This window comes from Dipodomys spectabilis, unplaced genomic scaffold (genome assembly GCF_019054845.1).
Source record: "Dipodomys spectabilis isolate Male_0828 unplaced genomic scaffold, ASM1905484v1 ptg000335l, whole genome shotgun sequence".
NCBI lineage: Eukaryota > Metazoa > Chordata > Mammalia > Rodentia > Heteromyidae > Dipodomys > Dipodomys spectabilis.
In genome coordinates, this window is record NW_024871012.1 from 2,270,037 (window position 1) to 2,294,111 (window position 24,075).

The following is a 24,075-nucleotide window of genomic DNA, read 5'->3' on the forward strand; positions in this document are numbered from 1 at the left end:
TGGCAGAGCCAAGTGTCTTCCCAGGCTGTGGACAAAGGATGGAGTTCAGCTGTACCTTTTCAAGCGCACAGATCCACAAGTTTGAGTTTGGTAGCTTTCCGCTTACCATTCAGTGTGTAAACTTTAGCAGAATGCTGGGAGGAAATGCCTTTTTACCAGAAGGCCTGGGCCTATTAAAAAAAAAACCAAGTCTTTCAGAAAGGACAGCAAAATAACTAAAAATGGATTCCCTTCCATATACACTGCTGAGGATAAAATTAAACTAAGCAAAGCAAAGTGGAATTTGTTCAAAGAAACTTTTTTCCTGCCAAACACTATATGGATGGAATCATTTATTTTGCAGTTTATAAAACGTCTGCATTTCTGATGCATTCATAATAAGATAACAAAAATGACCAAATTGCAGATACCAGTGGCTCATGCCTATAATCCTAGGTACTCAGGAGGCTGAGATCTGAGAATGGTGGTTCAATGGGGAGACAAATCAAGAGACTTTTATCTCTAATTAACCAGCAAAAAGCTGCAAGTAGTAAGGCTGTGGCTTAAATGGTAAAGCACCAACTATGAGTGAAAAAGCCAACTGAAAACATGAGGCCCTGAGTTCAAGCTCCAATACTGGCACACACCAAAAAAAAAAAAAAAAAAAAATAGACCAATAATGAATACACAGGATCTTGTACATAAGAGAAGCATTGAGTTGGCTTCCATCTGAGGTTCCAGGTGCAGCTAAGTGCTTCCTAAGTCCATCTAATTGTGTCATCTTTAACCCTTTCCAGCCAGGTTCTGAGGCTTGTGGTCTCACACGTGTGCTTCAGAAAGTTGGGAAAATCTTGCCATCCGTGCAGAGAAACTATGTAGTTAGAAATTTTCAAAGCGCTTCACACCTTGTCTTTCTCTTTTCTCTTCCCTTCTTTTTGTGCTCCATAAAGGAGCGATGGTAAGTTTAAAAGTACAGTTTTTTTCACGGTCACTTCTGACTATATTACGTGTTTTATAGACAGGCCCCCATGTGCGGTGGCAACGGGATTAGATTGCTGTTATAAAATATACTGTCTCTTCCTTGATGTTGAAGAACAGGGATTTCACAGTGGCTTCATCTCACAGTTGGTGCCTGAGTTTGTACCACTTGCTTCAATGAGATGGTTTTACATAGAAAACAAAAAAGATATTTTCAACATTTTAATTTTGAAACAGACTTCTTCTCCTTCACCACCATGTCCTCCTCCTCCTTCTCCTTCTCTTCTCCTCCTCCTTCCCCTTCCTCCTCTTCTTCCCCCTCCTTTGTGATTCTGGAGACTGAATTTGGGGCCTCCCATATGCTAGCCAATCACTCAGTCGCTAAGGTAAACCCAGCCAGAACCTGTCTGCCTGACCTCTTCCTATGCCTTGGCATCCTCTGAGAAAGAGATCCAGGCAGCAGCTGGATTCTATTGTTTAAGATAACTTTAGAAATCACAGAACCTCACAGTGCTAAGTTGTACTGTATCTGCAAAAAATATGTTTGAATCCAAACCATCCCCCTCCACCTCTGAAGAGGACCTTATTTGGAAATCAGAAGTTCGTAATTAAGATGAGGTCACATTGGATTAGAATGGGCCCTGATCCAATGTTAGTGACTCTAGAGTAAGAGGAAAATGTGGACAGGGGATTCCCAGAGGAAAAAAATGACCCATGACAATAGACGTGGAAATTGGACTGATGAGCTATAGGCTAAAGAAGGTCAAAGATTGCTATCTACTATCAGAACTTGAACTCAGGGCTTAGGTACTGTCCTTCAGCTTTTGTGCTCAGGACAAGTGTTCTACTACTTGAGCCACAGCTCCACTTCTGGCTTTTTTGGTAGTTACTTGGAGATAAGAGTCTTACGGGCAGGCTGGCTTTGAACTGTGATCCTCAGGTCTCAGCCTCCTGAGTAGCTAGGATTGATCCATCAATCCTAGACTAAGTGATCCATCAGCATCCAGCTTCTCTTTTCTTTCTTCATGATACTGAGAAATAAACTTGGGGCCTCATACATGCTGGGTAGGCACTCTACCATTGTACTACAGCCCTGGCCTGAAGTTCTAGTATATTTTTAATGGGAGGTTGGAAAGCTACTGAGCTTAGAATCCTCGTCTTTCCACGTGCTGGAGTCAGAGGAGGCTTATCTTGGGAATCCTTATTTTCATAGCAATAAGAGCTGAAAACAAATGTGTTTTTTAAAATTTAATTCTACCAACAATCCCTTGGGCTGAGCCTTCTCTCGTGGCTTATGTCTGAAACCCTAGCTGTGTAGGACTCTGAGATCTGAGGATTGCAGTTTAAAACCAGCCTGGGAAGAAAAATCCATAACTCTTATCTCCAACTAACCACCAAAAAGTGGAGGCGTGACTAAGATAGTAGAGCACCAGTCTTGAGCCAAAAAAATAAAAAAGCCAAGTGAGAGTATGAAGTCTTAAGTTCAAGCCCCAATACTTGTACTGTCTCCTGCCAGAGAGAGAAAGAGAGAGAAAAGAGAGAGAGGGGGGAAGGTTTTACATGGATGTCATCCTCAAATTTTTATTTTGGGGAGAATTGTTCAAGTTATAAGTATAAATTTTATTGTAATATTAAAGCAATTTCATTGAGCTACAGTTCACACGCCCTAGTTTTGTCTATTTAGTATCTATTGTTCAGTGTTGTGCAATCATCACCACAAACCAATTTTAGAAGTTTTTTTCATTTTTCCAGTCCTGGGGCTTGAACTCTGGGCCTCCACACTGTCCCCGAGCACCTGAGCCACAGCTCCACTTCCAGCTTTTTGTGGTTAACTGGAGATGAGAGTCTCAAGGATTATCTTGCTTAGGCTAACTTCAAACCTTGATCCTCAGCTCTCGGCCTCTTGAGCAGCTATGATTATAGGTACAAACCACCCATGCCCACAAGTTTTATCAAATTTTTATCCTTCCTCTTGAAAGATATTCTCCATTCTTCCAACCCCATCTGTCCTAAGCAAATGACTAGCCACTTTCCATCTCTTCAGATTTTCCTATTCTTAGCAGAACCTATATATAAAACTTACAATGTATATTGTTTCACAAGTAGCTTCTTTCACCTTGCATAATATTTTCATGGTTCATGCATGCTGTAACATGTATCAGCATTTAATTTCCTTTTTATGGCTGAATAACATTCCATCCGAAAATATTATTCACTCATCAGCCAATTGACATTTTGGTTATTTCTACTTTGGGTATTGCCAATATATCTCTATGAACATTCATATACAAATTTTTGTGTGGACTTGAGTTTTAATTTCTCTTGCAATTCTGTCAGCTTGGATGTTGTTTTAACTTTCAAGTCGTTTAAATAGAGACTTAGGAATAGAACCTTGAACATGAGAAAAAGAGCCCACGTGCTCTCGTGGAGACTCATTCATTTACACATCTGTTTACCAACTCACAGATCAGGGTGACTATGTGTGTAACACCATCGTGGAGATCCCAACCCCCACAAGCCATGGCATGTGTAGTTGTGTTTCAGACATGTCCCACGAAGCCTTGTTCAAGTTCAGAGCAGAGAAGGAAGCCACATCTTGCTTGGGTTCTCACCGAAGTCTTCCCGGAGAAGTAGGTATAAGGTGAGGTTCCTAGCTGGAAGGAAGTGAACATGAAGAAACAATTACACCTGGGAGGGATTTTTTTTTAAAGCCTATCAAAGGCAAATATGCAGAGCCTTCGATGTTAATCTTAAAGAGTGTAGACAACCTTTCTAGATGTCATGGGAGGTTTAATTTATTTTTTTTTTTTTTGTCGGTCGTGGGGCTTGAACTCTGGGCCTGGGCGCTGTCCTTCAGCTCTTCAGCTCAAGGCGAGCGCTCTACCACTTGAGCTACAGTGCCACTTCCGGTTTTCTGGTGGTTTATTGGAGATAAGAGTCTCACGGTCTCTCCTGCCCGGGCTGGCTTTGAACCGCGATCCTCAGATCTCAGCCTCCTGAGTAGCTAGGATGACAGGCGTGAGCCACCAGCGCCCGGCTGTCATGGGAGGTTTTAGAATAGAGCAATGACGCAATCAGAGAGTTGGGGCTGGTGAGGTATGGGGGGAGCCTAGATGGAAAAGAGCATGCCTTTCTTTGAAGTGTAAAATAACAAATGGGTCAGAAATGATGAGAGTGCAGATAGAAGGATGGGAGAAGTAGGAGAGATGCTCCAAGGATACACGGTCCAGTCTTGGCCATTAGTTGATTCATTCAGCAGATTTTGTCAGCAACAGTGCTAGCCACTAAGGAGGAAAGAGTAAGCAAACGAGATGTGATCCCTTCCTCACGGCCAATGGCATTTGTTTACCTTAAGATGGATGTAAGGAAGGATGAAGGGTGTGAATGAGAGTTACCTGAGGCTCCACGCATCCGTGATGAGGGGCCTGACATGGTGGGCTGGTATAGAAGGGTGAGGTGTAGATCGAAAGGCAAGACATTCACACGGAGGAGACAGCATGGACCAAGACTCTCCATAAATAAGCAGGCCTGGAAGGCGGTCACTGTGGGAGGGGTTCCTGCGAATGGACGGGTCTAGGATACAAGGTAAAGCTGCAGAGCTGGTGTGTATCCTGGAAAGAGGAGGTGTACTCTGCACACTAGTGCTATTCCAGGTGTGAGTAAAAGGAGATAAGGAGCTTAAAAAAAATAATGTAAGTAAGCTCACTGCTCCTTATAGCAAGAAAGTCTTGTGAGTGAAAAAATAGCTGGTGGAAAGCTGGATTCACGTGTGTGTGCTGGGGAAATGAGGCCGGGGGGGGGGGGGGGGAAGGGGTGGGGCAGGGGGGAGGGGAGACCACGAGGAGAAGAGTGGGAGAATCCAGTCATGAGATCCAGGCATATACGTGAACAGGGAACTAGGAGGATTGGGGAGATGGATGGGGTTGGGAAAGATGGGGGGGGGGATGCTGGAAGGAGTGACACTGATCGACATGCACCATACTCATACACCGACATGCTGAACGGAAACCCTGTGCACAAAGAGAGAGGGAAAATAGTGCCTGGTCAACAGAGCCGGCACGTTCACTGCAGACGGGAGTTGCACTCCGAGGCAAACGCTCGGATGCAGCACACTCACCAGGCCCAGCCAGCAGCCTGTCTGTGAACTCCACATCAAGTGGAGACCATTGTGAGCCTTTTCTGTATATGAAGAGCAATGGGAAGTCACAGAAGGAGTTGAAGAGCCGGTGGTGGAAGCCCCGCTGTGGAGTGAGAGTTGGGAGGCAGACAAAGTTAGAGGAAAGAAGGCCAGGAGCTTGTAGTATCCTGTTGTAGACAGAGGTGTTACTACAGCTGAGGGAGCCAGGTTGCAGGATAAAGTCACGGCGATAGGCTGAGCGTGGAGGAGGCTAGGGACAGCCATGGTGAAAGCCATCTGCAAGAGAGAAGAAAAGAGGAGCGTGGCCAGGCGCTGGTGGCTCACACCTGTCATCCTAGCCATTCAGGAGGCTGAGATCTGAGGATCATGGTGGAAAGCTAGTCTAGGCAGGAATGTCTGTGAGAGTCTTGTCTCCAATAACCACCAAAAGAGCCGGAAGTGGAGCTGTGGCTCAAGTGGTAGAGCACTAGCCTTGAGTGAAATAGCTCAGGGACAGCGCCCAGGCCCTGGGTTCAAGCCACCAACAAGCACAAAAAAGAAAGAGAAAGGAAAAAGAATATGAGCAGAAGTCTTAAAGTAAGAGCGCTTGTACTGTGAGCCAGACTGACATCTTAGGCGACGGAATCCAACAAAACCCTCTGCTCTATGGGCTGTGTCATAAAGATTAATGTCAGAGATGGGCAGATGGCATCAGCACCGTGGCGCAACAGAGAAGCTGGTCGGGAAGTCAGGTGCAATGATGCTGGGGTTTTCTGGGAGTAGCGAATAAGGTACACCCTGATGTTATTAAACTACATTCTAATCAGTACCTCCAACTTCACAAGTCAATCTTTATGTGTACCAACTGCTTACCTCACCCCTTAAGGTGTCATTCTGCTTTCCTAATAAATCGCTCTTTATTACGTTCCTAGTCTTTGTGCTTCTTTTGCTGCACCTAGAGAATGAGCTTTGTTCATCTTAGGCATTGTATCCAGAAACTCAGGAACATCTGGACTACCCCAATACTGCTAACCGTTGGAATAGAAAGAACTCAGTGGGTGGAAAAGGAATGCTATAAATGTAGTGTCTAAGGCTAGGCCACAGGAATCACCGTTCTAGAAGCTAGATCCCAAGAAAAACACATTTTGTTTTGTTTTGGTGCCATTCCTGGGGCTTGAACTCAGGGTCTAGGCACTGATCCTTTTTTATTTTGCTGCCATTTGAGCCATAGCTCTATTTGTGGCTTTTTTGTGTGTGTTAATTCGAGTTAAGGGTCTCATGGACTTCAAAGCTGGACTGGCTTCAAACCATGATCCTCAGATGTCAGCCTCCTGAGTAGCTAGGATTACAGGCCTAAGCCACTGGTCCCTGACTAAAATGAATGTTTTTAAACAGATTTTGAATGCCAAAAAGATGTCTCTGCCTAGGGCAGTAGCTACAAGATATTAACAGATGTTCTTCTGGTGTGTTTAAGTAGAATAATTTTAAGACCCGAATAACTTCTTTATTATATGCATTCAAAGCTTTAAAATATCATAAACATGTATGTTGCAGTTTGAATACAAATGTCCATATTTGAAGCAAATAAAAACAAAAAAGGTATTGGCTGTAGTCCCTTCCTAGAACGTGGTAATCACAGTCCTCAGGAAGTGAGTCTTGTTTAAGACTGAAGCATGCTGTGTTGTCTTACCAGAGATCACTTTGTTTCTGTCTAGCATTACCTTAATATTATAATAAAAAAAACCAAAGCATAGAACTGAACTTTCTTACCACTAAGTGAATTCTAACTTTATTTTCATTAGCTATTGCACGGAACACAGAGAGAGTGTGTTAAAATTACTACATCATACCTACAATCCTAGCCACTTAAGAAGTTGACATCTGGAGGATCATAGTTCCCAGCTAGCCTGGGCAGAAATGTCTGTGAGACTCCAACTTCAAGATAACCAGAAAAGGGCTGGGAAGGTGTCTCAGTGGTAGAGAGCTTGCCTTGCATGCTCGAGGCCCTGGGTTCGATTCCTCAGCACCACATAAGCAAAAAGAAAAAAGCCAGAAGTGGCGCTGTGGCTCAAGTGGTAGAGCGCTAGCCTTCAGCTGAAGAGCTGAGGGACAGTGCCCAGGTCCAGAGTTCAGGCCCCACGACCGGACCAAAAAAAAAAAAAAGATAACCAGAAAAAAAAGCAGGGTTGAGACAAGGCTCAAGCAATGTGGCAAGCAAGCAAGCAGATAGAGGTCCCGAGCTCAAACCCTGATGCTGGCAAAGGAAATTAAAAAAAAAAAAAAAATCATTGCTCTCACTTAGGACTCACCCTCAAGTACACATTTGCATTTTAGTTTACATTAAAAATTAATACCAATAGAAAACAATTAAACTGAACTCTTGCTCTACCTGCTCCAAAGAGAACAACAAGAACAACAACGGGAGTCCAGCAGGGTGAGACTGGAGCGTGTGGGACTGAGGCTGGGCATGGGCTGCTTAGTAAGACCTTGTCTCAAACACAAAAATCAGCAAGTGTTGGGGCCTCACACTTGAATCCTCGCGACTCAGAGGCTGAGATCTTAGGTTCTAGTCCAGCTCAAAGTCTGAGCAGGACTAGAAGTCTTCCAGATTCTTTATCACCAATTGATCACCAAAAAGACAAAAGTGGATCTGTAGCTCAAGTGGAGGAGAGCTAGCCCTTAAGCAAACAAGCTCGAGGACAGCAATCAGGCCTCGCGTTCAGGCCCAGGACCGGACCCCCCCACCAAATTTGGACAATTCTTCATCTAAATGTGGTCACTGCGAGACTGGGGGCTCATCCGCTCCCCGAGGCTGAGATCTGAGGGCTTGGGTTCGAAACCAGCCGCGCAGGAAAGATGCTGATCTCAAAAACCACCAAAAACAGCCAGAAGTGGAGCTGCGCGGCTCAGCTGGAAGAGGTCCAGCACAGACAGGTTCAAGTCCAGCTCCAAGCCCTCCGCCCCTCCCCTGCCCAGTGCACTGCTTTACCCACAACTCACACCCAATGATCACTCCGCAGCCCCAGACTCCACCCACCCACCACCGGTGGGCCGAGCCAGCCGCCCCGGCCCCGCCCCGGAGGGCGTGGCCCCGTCACCCCGCCCTCCGAGGGCGTGGCCTACGTGCTGCCGCGCCGGCGGCGCGATGACGTGTACGCGCGCCGCGGCCCGCCGGAGCCCGCCCGCCTTTCATCTGGAAACGCGTCCCCGCGCTGCCCGGGCTGCTAGGCGGGCGCCAACGGCCGGGTCGGCGGGGCCGGGGACGGCACGGGGGCGCGGCGTCGAGGGCCAGGCGCAGCCCGGGGGTCGCGGGGCCGGGGGCTGGCCATGATCGACTCGGTGAAGCTGCGCCGCGCCAGCGCCGCCGACTTCTTCTCGCACTACGAGTACGTGTGCGCGCTGCAGGACGTGGTGCCTCTGCCCGCCGTGCGCGCCCGCCTGCGGGAGGGCGTGCTCGACCTGCACGCCGACCGCCTGCGCCCGGCCGACTGGACGCCGCTGCTCGGCGCCCTGTGCGTCAGCCGGGACCTGCCGCTCGTCTCCATCAGGAGCGCCTGCCCGCCGGCAGGTAGGGGGCGCGGGGCACGCGGGCGCGGGCGGCCCGGGGGGGGGGGGCCTGCACGGGGGTGGGGCCTGCCAGGGGGTGGAGCCTGGGGCGCGGGGGGGTGGAGCCTGCCAGGGGGTGGAGCCTGCCAGGGGGTGGGGCCTGGGGCGCCGGGGGGCCTGCCAGGGGGTGGAGCCACGGGCGCGGGGGGGGGCCTGCACGGGGGTGGAGCCTGCCAGGGGGTGGGGCCTGGGGCGCGGGGGGGCCTGCACGGGGGTGGAGCCTGCCAGGGGGTGGAGCCTGGGGCGCAGGGGGGGGCTGCACGGGGGTGGAGCCTGCCAGGGGGTGGGGCTTGCACGGGGGTGGAGCCTGCCAGGGGGTGGAGCCTGGGGCGCGGGGGGGCCTGCACGGGGGTGGAGCCTGGGGCTCGGGGGTGGGGCCTGCACGGGGGTGGAGCCTGGGGCTCGGGGGTGGAGCCTGCCCGGGGGTGGAGCCTGGGGCACGGGGGGGGCCTGCAGGGGGTGGAGCCTGCCCCGGGGGTGGAGCCTGGGCCCCCCAGAAGGTGGGGTTTGCCCGGGGGTGGAGCCTGGGCCCGGGGGATGGGGTGGAGCCTGAGCCCCTGGGTGGAGGAACAGGTGCTGGGGGCTGGTGCCCGGTGCGGGATGCTGGGTGCTGAGGCCCTGGTGCCCAGTGCTAGGGGATGGGTGCAGGGAGCTGAGTTCTGGATGCTGGGGGCTGGGGGAGGGTGTCCAGTGCTAGGGGATGGGTGCCGGGGGGCTGAGTACTGGATGCTGGGTGCTGGGGGTCGGGGGCCCGGTGCTAGGGGATGGGTGTGGGGTGCTGGTGCTGGTGGACGTGTGCGGGGTGCTGGTGCTGGGGGGACCGAGGCCCAGTGCTAGGGGATGGGTGCGGGGGGGGGGCTGAGTACTGGATGCTGGGTGCTGGGGGTCGGGGGCCCGGTGCTAGGGGATGGGTGTGGGGTGCTGGTGCAGGCCGATGTGTGCAGGGTGCTGGTGCTGGGGGGACTGAGGCCCAGTGCTAGGGGATGGGTGTGGGGAGCTGAGTACTGGATGCTGGGTGCTGGGGGTCGGGGGCCCGGTGCTAGGGTATGGGTGTGGATTGCTAGGTGCTGGACATGTGCGGGGTGCTGGTGCTGGGGGACGGGGCCCGGTGCAGGGGACCAGCAGGTGCTTTAGACTGGTGTGCAGCCTGTTGACCGAGGCCTGCTGTCGTCGCGGAAGTTAACATGACCCACGCTGCTGCAGGGTGTGCGGTGTGAAGATGTAGGTGCTGAGCACAGCACTTGGAAACATGGTTAAACTTCGGAGGATGACCACCTGGTCGCCAAAATTACTTGTTCTTTATTTTAAGTGATTGGGAGATGAACACATCCCAGCCCTCCCCTCCTCTGTGGTGAAGCAGGCTCTCTTCCACTCAAGACACTGTGCCCACCCCAAGAAGAGGTTTCTTATGTGGTTGTTTGTGTTGGTACTGGGGCTTGAACTCGGCCTGAGTGTTGTCCTTGAGCATTTGTACATTCAAAGCTAGTGTTCTGCCACTTAAGAACCACATTTCCACTTCTGACTTTTTGGTGGTAAATGGGAGATAAATGTCACACAGACTTCCCTGCTCAGCCTGGTTGTGGCTTCAAACCTCTGTCCTCAGCCCTCCGCCTCCCGGGCAGCTAGAATTATAGGCCTACGCTGGCCATGCCTGGTTTGTAAGAGGTTTCCAAAGGACGTTGCAAGTATAAACGATTTACAACGTCAGGTACTGTAACTGGGGATTGCAGCTGTTGGATTATTCGGTAAACGGGTAAATGCTGTTTTTTTCTGCTACTTAACACATTTTGTACATTTGCTGAGTCCAGCTGTGAGAGACTCGCATCTTTTTATTCGTAATCACCATGCAAGAAAAGTAAAGTAAATCTGAATACAGTGTAGGCTGTTCCAGAGGAGCAGTGGAGGCTTGTTCAGAACCATAATTTTCACACTTAGAAGAAGGCATTAAAACAATTGTTGTCAGTGCGTTATATATGTGCAAAGTATTCTGGGACTGCTTTTGCTGCAGGGCACTACAGGAAAACATAAGCCTTAAATAAGTGCTGTGAAAGAACAGACATGAGTCCAGGGGCTGTGGAGACCAGAGAACCAAAGGTCAGATCCAGGGAAGGCTTCCCGGAGAAAGGGCCATCTTTTCAAAGCATGCGCAGAAGCCTAGCGCCAGATGGGAGGGGGGTGGCTTGCTCAGAAGCCCTACCGCAGGTTGGGGACAGGACAGAGAGAGCTGAAACCAGAAACCTGGTAGAGCTGTGGAGATGAAATGCTTGTTCTGTCAAGGAGTTCGGTCAGGGAGAACCACTGGAAGATCTGAGGTAGCAGCTCCTTATGGCTTCCATGTGGCAAGGGAATTAAAGTAGGAGGAACGAAGAGCCGTAATCCAACAATCCACATGAGCATGATGATCTTGCCTAATGCTTTACACTGAGTATAAGAAGAAATACATTTGTTGCACCCATTTCTCTTCAGCTATCCTTAGCTGAATCTTCTTCATCAGTCTCGATGTTGCCGTTTGACCGCCTTGCTCAGCCTGAGTTATGCTTTGCTTGTACTTTTGCAGCAGCTGCTGCCGATTTTCATTTCCATCAGTCCCTCTGTCTGCTTCAGTTCAGACGATCTTTCTAAATGAGAAGCGAGACTTCACCGCCTACAGCAACTCCCCCGCACAGCACTCACACATGTTGGTTGCACAGCTCATTTTCTTCCTTCACAGAGGGACCGGCACCCAGCCAGGGTGCGTGTGCCCCTCTGGGTGAAGCGGATGCCTCCCTCTAGACATTTCCTTTACCTAATTGGACCTTCAGCCGGCCCAGTTCCATAAATTGGTCATCGGACTCCCTGTGCAGCAGTAACCCTAGTTCTTACTGCTAATACGATGGAAGCCAATTCTCTCTCTGGCTTTCCAACTATTTGGTGTAGTCATCTCACCTGCAGTTTTCACTGTGCCCAGCGGGTGTCAGGCTTAGGAGCCTTTGCCTGCTCCTCTCCTGTTGCTAGTGACTCCCCCAGCCCAGTCCTGTTTGTGTCTTTATGTATGTGGTTTGGGTTTTTGTGTCTCATGGCTTTAAATTCTCAGGTGTCTCTTTTTAAAGAATCTGAAGGACTTGGTTCATTTCTTCGCCTTAAAAAGCACAGAGCGGAGGCTTTTTAACGATAAACTGTGTGTTTGTAGTCACTAATTTTACAATAGCTTTGCTTTAGATTCTGACATAAACAGAGTTGGCAGAAGTCGTGTTCCTGCAATAAGATCCAAAGATGTGACCTTCCAGCTATGTAAAGCTCTTAAAGGCTGCTTGAGTGTATCAAGTGTCCTGAGGAACCTAGAGCTAAATGGACTGATTTTGAGAGAGAGAGATTTAATCACTTTAACACAGGTAAGCCTCCAGTTTTCCCTTCACAGGTTTGATGGTTGATTTGGGGCAGGGAAGAGGGGATACTACTCATTACCTTTGTAACGTTTTCCTTCTATTACAGGGATTGAACAAATCGGCTTCTTTGGTGCACCTGTCTCTTGCAAATTGTCCGATTGGAGATGGCGGTGTAGAACGTGAGTTAAATTTTGCTCAGCGGTTTTCCTCTCAGTCTGCCCTCATGTTAGCCTTGTGTCATGCTAACCAATCTCTGGATGGGCCTTTTTCTGACTTCTGCCTCCATCCGGGTTGTCTCCTGTGCATGCTTGAAACCTGGGTCTGTTTTCACTTCTTGTCATGAAAGCTTGCCAGGTTGAATGAATACCCTCTGAAGGTATTTTTCTAAAAGTTGTGTTAAACCATACACTAACCACACAAACATATATTATCCACATAAACATAAACTGTTTTGGTATTCTGTCTTTTGTGTTTGTCTTTTAGGGTTTTCCTTTGAAAAATATTTTTGGGAAGGGCAATAACATGATGTAGAGATTTTGGGGGGAAAAAACCTATCATTACTTTTACATAAGTAGAACATCTGTTATGCGACGTTAGTGTGCTGTGATGTGTGCAGTTATGGGAATATAAAAGACCAGCCAGCCAGCAGTCTCTTTGGTGCGTGTGGGTGTGTGTGCATGCATGCCTGACTGTGTTACAGAAGTGGTCAGAGAGGATGGCTCTGGATTGGAGTCCTGAAGGATTTGTGCATGTTCATTATGTTTAGTGAACACAACTTGAGAGAACAGAGTGTCTGGTCCTCCATATTCTATTGCTGTTCTAGTATATTTGGCACTCATATAGAAATTGATATAGCTAATACCATTGATTCATAGTTCACAAATTGTTGATGGTAATCAGGACCAAGGTATGTCATTAGAAACAAAAACAAAGAGCTTTTTAGGGTTTTCTCCCTTCTACTTCTTAAAGACACCTGGTACTGTACCGTGAGGCTATTTACAACATTCAGAATACTGAGGTTTAGGGCTGGGAAGGTAGCTCAGCGGTAGAGTGCATGCCTTGCAAGCATGAGGCCCTGGGTTCGATTCCTCAGCACCACATAAACAGAAAAAGGCGGAAGTGGCGCTGTGGCTCAAGTGGTAGAGCGCTAGCCTTGAGGGACAGCGCCCAGACCCAGAGTTCAGGCCCCATGACCAGCCAAAAAAAAAAAAAAGAATACTGAGGTTTAACAACTATAATAGGTACTGTGTTATCACGGTCACCAGAATGTATTCGAGGACCACTTGAGGTGGGCTCATTTATTGTGGCTTGTGATTCAAGGTTCGGTCCATGGCTACTTGGCTAGCGGGAATGTATGATGGAGGAGCTTCTTTACCTTAATCCTGACAGAAAGCAAAGACATGAAGGGGCCTGGCCGATACATCCGGGACACTATCTTGATGGCCTCCTTCATCCAGTGAGGTCCCACCTTCTACAGTTTCCAGAATCTCCCAGAATAGTCCCACCAATTGGGAGGCATTCAAAACAAGAGCCTGCAGGGCACATTTCATATTTCAAATTGTAACAGCACCTAATTTAATTGAGAATTCAATCATTGCTGTAAATTGGGAAAACATTTTAGAGCACACCAGTCCATTAGTTGTTTGGGAAGACTGTAGAGAATAACTGCAAGAATACATCTAAAACCCGGCACAGATAAAAGGCAGTGCCCAGGCTCAGCGCTGTCTTCATCTGATGGTTTTCATCTGATTGATTTCTTTTTCTTCTTTTAGTTATTTGTCAAGGTATAAAGAACTCTATCAGTCTCAAGACAATCAACTTCACGGGGTGTAATCTGACTTGGCAGGGAGCAGATCACATAGCCAAGATCTTGAAGGTGACTTACGTTCAAAAATTTTTGGAAATGTACTAGATGATTAAAGCATATTAATAATTTAATAGGAAATGAGCATTACTTTTGTTTTAATTCATACAGTGATTAAAGTTGTTTTTGTGTGGAAAAGACATTTACTACCAAGCTATCAGTTATGGGGAGTGGCTGGGGAGGGGCTGAGTGGTTGTGTTTTGGGTGTCGGCCCTTTCTCTGTCTTCTTGGGCCTGGATCCTGCGCTCCTTGTCCAGGTGCTTGTTCACAGGATGACCTTTGCCTGCAGGGAGAGGGAGCTGCCCACACACTTATCCTTCCCTTTAAACAGGTGTTCAGAGTTCAGAGGTGGCAGATTCTTGCCACAGGGCCCGAGCAAGGGCTCTGCCCACCACCTGCACGCCCGGCACATGATCTGGGCCAGGCACATGGCCGGGACAGCCTCTCAGCCGTGCGAGCGCAGGCTCTGCTTCTCAGCCCCGCGGGCCCCGCCAAAGGACGGGTGACGGGGTCAGAGGTTAAAGTTCTAGTTTTATTACAAGAATAAGACCAGTGTTTAGCTTGAGTAAGTATGTGCTTAATCTTACAAATAAGGTATTTGAAGTATAAGAACGCCTTATGGACATGGTTTTTGTTTCACTATTTAAAAACGTAGCATTGCTTCCTGAACAGAGTCCCAGGGTCACAACAAGTTGGAGAGAGACTCGACAAATGGGACTACCTTAAAATAAAAAGCTTCTGCACAGCTAAATCTATCGCAACTAAGCTAGAAAGACAACCAACTAATTGGGAAAAAATATTTACCAGCAATATATCAGACAAGGGGTTAACATCCTGTATATACAGGGAATTCAAGAAACTAATCCCTCCCAAACCTAACAAACCAATTACTAAATGGGCAAGGGAACTAAAGAGGGACTTCTCAAATGAAGAAATAAAAATGGCAAAGAAACACATGAGGAAATGTTCATCATCCCTGGTGGTGAAGGAAATGCAAATAAAGACAACCCTGAGATACCACCTTACCCCAGTCAGAATGTCCCACATCCACAAATCAGCCAACGACAAATGCTGGAGGGGATGTGGAGAAAGAGGAACCCTATTATACTGCTGGTAGGAATGTACACTTATACAACCACTTTGGAAAGCAGTCTGGAGAGTCCTTAGAAAGCTAAAGATTGACCTCCCTTACGACCCAGTCATACCACTTCTAGGCATCTACCCTGAACAACAGGAACCAATATACAAGGACACGTGCACCTCCATGTTTATTGCAGCACTGTTCGCAATAGCTAGGATATGGAAACAACCTAGATGCCCCACCACAGATGAATGGATCCAAAAATTGTGGTATCTATACACAATGGAATATTATGCAGCCGTTAGAAATGACAAAATAATGGCATTTGCAGGGAAATGGATGGAGCTAGAAGGAATCATGTTGAGCGAGGTAAGCCAAGAACGAAGAGACAAACGGTACATGGTCTCCCTGATAAGTAGATGCTAAATCCAAAAGGTTAGGTGATACGACAAAACTAACAGGACTTAAGAAACAAAGAACTCCCGCTCATCTGGTTGAACCACTACTAAATATCCCCATGCTGCTGATCACAAATATGGTATATAACATGTGAACACTGTTATATATTACAGACTGTGGTAGACAATTTGCTCCAGGGAAGTTAGAATGAACTTGTGACTTTGAAATTATGTAATCATTTAATCACAATCAAAAAAAAAAAAAGAACCTCGGGGAAGGGAGGGAGGAGGATGGTAGGGGGAAAACAATGGAGGGGGTAACAATGTTCAAGAGGAAGTGTACTCATAACCTCACTCATGTAACTGTAACCCTCTGTATAGTAGCTTTACAATAAAAAAAAAAAATGAAATAAAATAAAATGGAAATGCCAAAAAAATAAAATAAAATAAAAAATAAAAACGTAGCATTGAAAGAAACTATGCTGTAATCTTCAAATTACTTTGATTCAAGTACTAACTGCTATAATTTATAAATACACTTCAATAAATGCAGTTAATTTTAATGACAACAACAACTTTATAATGGTTGTAATTCCTGTAGTCCAAAAATTACTTGACAGTCTGACACGAACCTTTCTTGGAGTTTGATGTTGTAGATCAGGAACAAGGGAACTGTGGCCTGTCCACCAAATCTACCCTGGCTCCTATTTTCGTATAATTTTGTCAGAAAGGAAAGCAAGCCACGGCCAGCTGTTCTCAGAGTAAATATGGCTGACTGTACCCTACTGCAAGGAGAGAGTTAAGCACTTGCAGAAGCTGAAAACATTTACTGAGGCCTTGTACAGAGTAAGTCCTCTGACTCTTGAGATAAACAGTGGTCAGGAGCATGAATTTGGAAGCCAGACAGCCCAGATTGAAGTCCTCTGTAAAATATGTGTAATAAGAAAAACCTACTTCATCCATCACTGCCTTGTCTAAAATAATGTGTGATGCAGAATCAGCACTGTGTAAGTGTTTGCTGTTAGCTCCTCTCAGTGCTCTAAACAGTTATTTCTACTAGAAAGTTGACAGTAACAATTTTCCTTTGAAAGTGTCGTGGCACAGCAGCTTTGAACCTTTTGTGGTTCAAGCATGCAGTATAATTTCTTTCTTTTAAAATCAGTGTTCCCTGTTGCAAAACATTTACTTTATGAATCTAGACAACTGATGATAGTCTTTAGGACAAACTAGACCTTCCATTTCCTAAAGCACATCACACTGGCCTCACTTATTCCAGACTTCGAAAGCTGGGGTGCGTGTCTTAAGAACTATGTGCTAGCCATTGGTTAAAACCAAAACCTGCATTTATTTTGTATGTCATTTAAAGAGTTCTGTTGCTTCTATGTCGTTTCTAATGTATGTAAAATATGTGTTACAGAACTTTATGTACATAATTTATTGATAAATAAGATAATGTATTACATTTATTTGTAGGATGCTTGATCAGATGTTGGCAATCACGAGATGATAAAAAGATAGAATTGAGAACCACTTTTTAATATAGATGATGAGGAAAATAAAATTCTTGAAGGTGATCTGAGTTTATCAGCTTGCATAACTAATCAACAGATCACATAGTGACTAGAACCTCATCATGAATCAGTAGCCACCTGGGCTCTGTGCCACTTATCCCGTAAACCAAAATCTGCTACGTAATATACTGAAAGCAGCTGAGTTTCAGAATTGTACTTGGAGAGAAAAAGAGAGGGAGAATAAAGGGAGGGAGGGAGGAAAATGTTTGTAAAACACTGACATAGTCAGCCATACTTAGTTTTCTGCTGGTTCGTTATTCAAGCCTCTTAATTTCATCCTATTCCATCTCTGAAGTATCAGACCATGAGAAGGCATGAGGAGATCTGGGCGGAGAGCCTCCGCTACAGGACCCCTGACCTGGACCGCATGGCTGGCTTAAGGCGAATCACATTGAATTGCAATATGCTGATTGGTGATATGGGTGCACGTGCTTTTGCAGACTCTATTAATGAGGATTTGTGGCTCAGAGGTAAGCTACATCAACTTCTACATTTGAAAATAAAAAAAATTGGATATTCAATATGCTTAACACTTGGCACATAATGTTTTAAGGTTTTTTTGTTTTTTGTTTTTTGTTTTTTGGTTTTTTTTGGTCATGGGGCTTGAACTCTGGGCCTGGGCGCTGTCCCTCAGTTCTTCAGCTCAAGGCAAGCTCTCTACCACTTGAGCCACAGCACCACTTCGGGTCTTCTGGTGGTTTATTGGAGATAAGAGTCTCATGGGCTTTCCTGCCTGGGCTGGCTTTGAACCGTGATCCTCAGATCTCAGCCTCCTGAGTAGCTAGAATTACAGTTGTAAGCCACCGGTGCCTGGCTAATGTTTAAGATTTTCAAAAGCCTTTTTTCTCTATTAACATATGTAGTAACTTGTATTTTTAAACCTTTACGAGATAAATGTGTTTCACATAGAAAATTCTGAGTAAATGAGAATACCTATAATCAAAATACATGTTTTTTGTTTTGGTATATTTTCAGCCTTATTTTTTATTTGGTTTTTTTTTTTTTTTTTTATTGTAAAGGTGATGTACAGAGGGATTACAGTTTGATTAACCTTTTTTTGCCTGGGGCTTGAACTCAGGGCCTGGGCACTGTCCTTGAGCTTCTTTTGCTCAAGACTAGCACTCTACCACTTGAGCCACAGCACTACTTCTGGCTTTTTTGTGTATGTGGTACTGAGGAATTGACCCCCAGGGCTTCATGCATGCTGGGCAAGCACTCTACCACTGAGCCGACTTCCCAGCCCTAGATTAACCTTACTTTTAATAGATATATTTGTACACTTAGAGATTACAAAAAAAAGAATTATGGTGTACTTAATATTTTATAACCCTACTTTTCTACTTAATGATGAATCATGAAGTTTTACGTGTTAAATTTAGACATCCCATAGCTAGCTTAGACCGGCCTCTCTGTGAACATTAGACTTACTTGTGTAGGACAAGTTACTAGAGATGGAAAGACTTTAGTTACTATTTTTTCCCCTTTGGTGGTACTGGGCCCAGTGTTCACTCAGTGTTCTCTTACCGAACAGCCATTCTGCCATGAGTCACAGCTCTCCCCTGCTGCCTTCCACGTCCTTTGACCTTTAGGTTTGTTTGTAGATAGCTAACTGACGTTGGCTAGGATGGCCTCAACCTTTCTGCCTCCACCTCCTAGTGAGCTGGGATTCTTCATTGCTCCAACACACCACATTCCCTTAGAAAAATAAGGTATTTCTAGTTCTTCATGGTTATAAACATCACTGTGATACACATCCTCACCCATCTTTGGTAATTTCGTTCAGATAACTTCTTAGCAGGAGGGCGGCTGGATTAAAAGATTATGTACCTGTTAGGATTAGGATTGTAGCTCAGTGTAGAAAGCTTGCCCACCAGCACTACCACACAAATGCACACCAAAAGAATCCACATTTTAAAGACTTTTGTTACTTTATCTTGGTGTAGTGTAGTAGTTGAACAGTCACATCTCTTTGCTTTAATTTGTCTTCATCTCACTAGTGAGGTTACTAAGATTTACTAATTTTATTTGGGTAGTTGAATGATTACTCTTGTTTCTTTGATGTAGGCTGGGTGGCTAAAACAACAGATATTTTTTCACAGTTTTAGAGGCTGAGAAGTCCCGGATGAGGGCATTAGTGTTCGGTGTATGGTGCCGGCACTCCTGCTGGGACGTAGAAGCCTGTCTTCTTGTTGTATATCAGACGGCAGAGAGTGCATGTGTGAGCCCTGCTCTCCTTAACTCTTCCCATCACGACAGCGCCATTCTCTAGATTTTACTTAAATTTCTTTACCTAGCTAAAGTTTCAACATCAGTTTTTTGAGGACACAGACATGTGGTCCTGTGGGGTTGTGAATGACTTTGGGCATGTGGTATTCATGATGCTTTTACAAGATTGATGTATGCTTCAGATGTAAAAGAGACTTGGTGAAAGAGACTTCTTGATTTCATTTTTTTTTCTGATAGGTTCTATTATATGATCTTTGTTCATACTTTTTTGTCTTAATTGTATCTTCATAGACTTAGTCATTTTTATTCTGAAATAGCTCTAGGCTAGTGCTCTACCACTTGAGCCGTACCTCACTTGTGGTTTTTTGGTAGTTAAATGGAGATGTCTCAAAGACTTTCCTGCTGAGCTGGCTCCAAACTTTGATCCTCAGATCTCAGCCTCCTGAGTAGCTAAGATTACAGGTGTGAATGACCAGCACCTGGTTTAAGTCTACTTTTTTGAAGGTTCATTTGGAACTCCTCATCATGATCAAAAGAATGCAGTTTGCCTGTGGGTGCTCTGCCTTTGCTATGATGCTTACCTGCCACTAGCTTCCTTGCAGGTTAGGAACTGAGAAAATTCATTCTGTTGATGCTTCTCTCACACGCTGCAGTTTCTTCTCAACCCTTTGGTTTTAAAATAGTATTAGGTGACTTATTGTAGGAAAAGGAGGCTGATCATGACACATTTAAAAAGAGGGTTTTTAGAGGAAGGAGACGGAGGGTTTGGCCGTTTTTAAATGTGTGCTTTTGTGTATGCCTTTCTGCTTTACTTTCTTCAATGCCCAAGATTAGAAAGCCTGCCAGGATGAGTGGTGCGTATCCTAAGCATACGTGAGAGTTGTCTGTATGTTGCGCCGTACAGAGCGGGCTGGTGACCTATTGTCTTTCATCAAAGCGCTCGACCTACAGCAGTGCGGCCTCACCAACGAAGGAGCCAAGGCCTTGCTAGAAGCCCTGGAAACCAACAGAACTCTCGCTGTCCTGGATATAAGAAAAAACCCACTTATTGGTATGTCAGCAGTTTCTTTTTTTCAACCGATTAGCAAATAATAGAACACAAAGAGCATATTCATGCACTGACAGTTTTTACACTTAATGTGTTTACTTTCCTAATCTTGGACTTCCCTAATATTATACTTTATTGTGAGCAGATAGTTACCAGTTAAAATAAGTTACACGTATAAATTGCTTACGACAGCTGCTATGAATAGAGTTGATCCCAGATAACAATCTGTTTCTATCAGGAACACTCTTTCCTCTTTTGTGAAACCTCTGGATATTTTTTAAGACCATCTGATTCGTTGGCTAATTTAACTAGTAATTTTGATTTTTGAGTACTTCGGTGTGCCCAGACACTGATTCAGGCACTAAGCATGTAGCACTCAACCAGCCACACAGTCTTTCCCTCAGGGACATGCGGTGGAAGTCTTGGGATACATTACAGAACAAGCAAGCAGTGAGTACTCAGCACAAGGTAGCAGGGTGGGTGGACTATTGAAGAAATGCAGAGAGGCCAGCATGGTTGGATGGGGGAGAGCCTGGCAGACTGGGACCTCAGACTTGCATCTGATCTCCAGGGACTTGCTATTGAAGGTCAAGTATGGACACGGGCTATTCTAAGTGGACTGAAAGTCACTGGGAAATTTTTTTAAATTTTAATTTTATGGTCAAGTTGATGTTACAGAGGGGTTACAGTTACATGAGTAAGGTAGTAAGTACATTTCTTGCCTAACTTGTTACCCCCTCCCTCATTTTCCTCCCTCTTTCCCACCCCCGGGTTGCACAGATCATTCTGAACATAGTGTCCTGCGAGTGTCACAGTTGGGTAGTTCCCTTTGTCCTCTGCCTCACCATTCTGTTGTTCCCCTTCCCTTCCCTAGTTCAGATCCACATATATACAATACCCAGGGCACCAACATCAAATAGAGTGACAACAGGGGATAAACCATAGGGGGAAAAACACACAAAAGAAGAAAGAAATCACATAGTATATTGAGAACAACAACAACAAAGAAAAACCTCTGGTGTTCATGTCTTGAAGTTCATTTCCCTTAACGTCATCTTATATGGTCCACATGTCCATAGCTATTGAGCTATTCTGCTCATCTGCTAGGATTATTGTAGATATATGTTTTTTTGGATCTGGCTTATTTAATGTAATTTTTTTCAAGTCCTTCCATTTCTTTACAAACGGGGAAGTGTCATTTTTCTGATGGAAGCATAGAATTCCATTCAAATTTTAAGCTGGAAAAAGGCATGATTATAGCAGCATTTCAGTTGGGTGACCCTGGTGTGGAGAATAGATTGTGGGCAGGTTAAGAAGTAAAACAGACCACTTAAGAAGCTATCACAATGGTCTATAAGATAGAGGATTATGGCTTAGCTTAGGGTGAAAAGTGGTTGAAACAAGGTATAAGTAAGAAGACTTGCAAATAGCTTAGATGTTGAGTATAAAGGAAATAAGTCATTAAAAAGATGTCCTAGTCAGAGCTGGGCACTATAGCTAACACCTGTAATCCTACCTACTCAGGAGGTTGAGATCTGAGGCTAGCTCTTCAAAGCCAGCCTGGGCAGGAAAGCCAATCAGACTCTTTATCTCCAATTAACCATCAAAAAGTTAGAAGTGGAGCTGTGCCTCAAGTGTTAGAGTGCAAGTCTTGAGCAAAGAATCTCAGGGACAGCACTTGGGCCCTGAGTTCAAGCTTGGGGAGCTGGGGTGTCCTAGTCAGACTTCAGGTAGAGCTCAACTGATAGTGCACCAGCTTTGAGCAAGAGAACCAAGCAAGAGTATTAGACCCTGAGCTCAAGCCCGAATAATCGGGAACAGAGCAGCTTTGAGGGATATTACTACTTTGGTTTGACTATATTAGTTGCCTCTGTAAGTATCTGGACTGTTCTGGCTCTTGGTTTTTTATTCAAAGGTGTACGATGCTACTTTAGATCCAGAATGCTTAGATTTGATCTTTGATGCTGCTACAAAAGTAGCTGCTATGAGCAAAATGTAAACTAGTTAACTTTTACCTATTATTTGTGAGGAAGAAGTTAAGACTATTCAAAAGGAGAAATGAATATATAATTACATAATGGGGCTTTTATATTTAGTTTTCTGGGAAAGCACTAATTAGTTGGCTTTTGTTTGTAAATGGGAATAACTATCATTGGAAAACAGTTACTACAATTTGAGTTTTCATTTTACTTTAGATCATCCTATGATGAAAGCAGTTATCAAAAAAGTTCTCCAGAATGGAACGAGCTCTAAGTCAGAGGTATAATCTTCTAGAAAGACTTATTCTTTAATTGTTACTTTGCTTGTTTTTAATAAATGGTCAAGGCAATTTTCTGCCATCTTAAGTTTTTAGTCAAATCAGTGATATTTTCTGGTTTTGAAAACATTGTATGATTCTTTAATTTGGGATCTGAGAACTTTTACTAACACAGAATATTTTAATATTTTCCAGTTAAGGTCAGCCCTTCCTAAATTTACTGTTGTGGGAATTACCTGTATTTCTTTTCCAGTACCAGTGGATAACTTCTCCATCAGTGAAAGGACCACCCAAAACTACTAAACAGAAAAAGAAAACTATCATTCTAGGGAATAGTCGTAAAGGAAAAGCTACTATTAGAATCGGTAATCCTTTCTGTCTTGGCTTTTTTTTTTAAATCTCATGTGTTCCTATATGGTAAGATTAAAGTGTATTATTGTCAGGATCGGCTGATGATCGATTGCATGTGAATTATGGACTGTAATTGTTCAGATACCAACAAGGAGAATTTATGAATGTAGGAAGTAGTGGACGATGCATTAAGAAAGGAATGCAGACATTTTCACTTTTTAAGTTCACCATATTTATTTCTTCTTTCATAAAATGCTCATCATTTTGATGTCTGACATTTGTGCTGCCTTTGGATGGCGGTGTTAGCACTGCTTGGGAGTGTTTTAGTTGTCGTTTGTGTGCTAGGAATCGAACCCAGGATAGCATGCTATCCCACCGATCCACAGCCCCGTCTTTCATTTTTGCTGTTGTTTGGAAGTACTGGGGTTTGGGGTTCAGGGCCTTGTGCTTCTAGGCAAGTGCTTCACCACTGAAGTCACAGGCCCAGAGCCTTTTTGTTTGTTTGTTTTTACTGTTGAATTTTTTTGGGGGGTAGAATCTCAATGTTTTGGCTAGGCTGGCCTCCAACCATGATTCTCTTGACCTCTGACTCTCTAAGTAGCTTGGATTATAGGCGTGAACCACTGTGACCAGCCTCGATTATTGCTTTTTAATGAAGACGACTTATGCTTTCCTAATGCGACAGGAATCAAAATTTGCCCTACTCCTATTTCCCCCATCCTCTCCTCTCCTCTTGTCAATTCTTACCTAAAATTATTGACTCTTCAATGATGAGAAAACCTTGAAGTATTTATAATCCTCATTAAACAATATTGCCACCTAGCCTAAAAACTGTACTGCCTTTAGCTGAAATATTTTAGAAAAGCTTTTGTGTGTGAGGTTATTTTTTTGTTATTTTGAAAGTCGGTCATGATACGTTGACCAAAAAAGCCTCAAACTTGGAAATCTCTCACCTCAGCCTCCTGAGAAGCTAGATTATAGGCATTCCTTATTACCATTCCTTACAAGAAAAACATTTTCTAAATGTTTGTTGTAATGTTCATTTTATTCTCCACGTAGTTAATCTGGAATTTAAAATTGTCTATAATTTGTTGACCAACGGTAATGAGACAACTTTTTACTAAGCAGGGCGCCGGTGGCTCACACCTGTAATCCTAGCTACTCAGGAGGCTGAGACCTGAGGGTCATGGTTCAAAGCCAGCCTGGGCAGAAAAGTCTGTGAGACTCTGATCTC

At 45.1% G+C, this 24,075-nt stretch overlaps 1 protein-coding gene across 2 annotated transcripts in view; it reads left to right on the top strand.

The window, feature by feature from the left end:
* Nucleotides 1-8,341: 8,341 nt before the first annotated feature.
* Nucleotides 8,342-24,075, top strand: part of Cep78 (centrosomal protein 78) — a 35,121-nt gene continuing 19,387 nt past the window's right edge. The window contains exons 1-8 of one of the 2 annotated variants that reach the window (XM_042665602.1): nucleotides 8,342-8,642; nucleotides 11,879-12,051; nucleotides 12,152-12,224; nucleotides 13,818-13,921; nucleotides 17,255-17,429; nucleotides 20,123-20,236; nucleotides 22,429-22,493; nucleotides 22,744-22,855. In XM_042665602.1, coding sequence (XP_042521536.1) covers nucleotides 8,402-8,642; nucleotides 11,879-12,051; nucleotides 12,152-12,224; nucleotides 13,818-13,921; nucleotides 17,255-17,429; nucleotides 20,123-20,236; nucleotides 22,429-22,493; nucleotides 22,744-22,855 — 1,057 coding nt within the window. In that variant the 5' untranslated portion in view covers nucleotides 8,342-8,401. The remainder of the gene's footprint in view (nucleotides 8,643-11,878; nucleotides 12,052-12,151; nucleotides 12,225-13,817; nucleotides 13,922-17,254; nucleotides 17,430-20,122; nucleotides 20,237-22,428; nucleotides 22,494-22,743; nucleotides 22,856-24,075) is intronic. The other variant, XM_042665603.1, reaches the window with a different exon arrangement.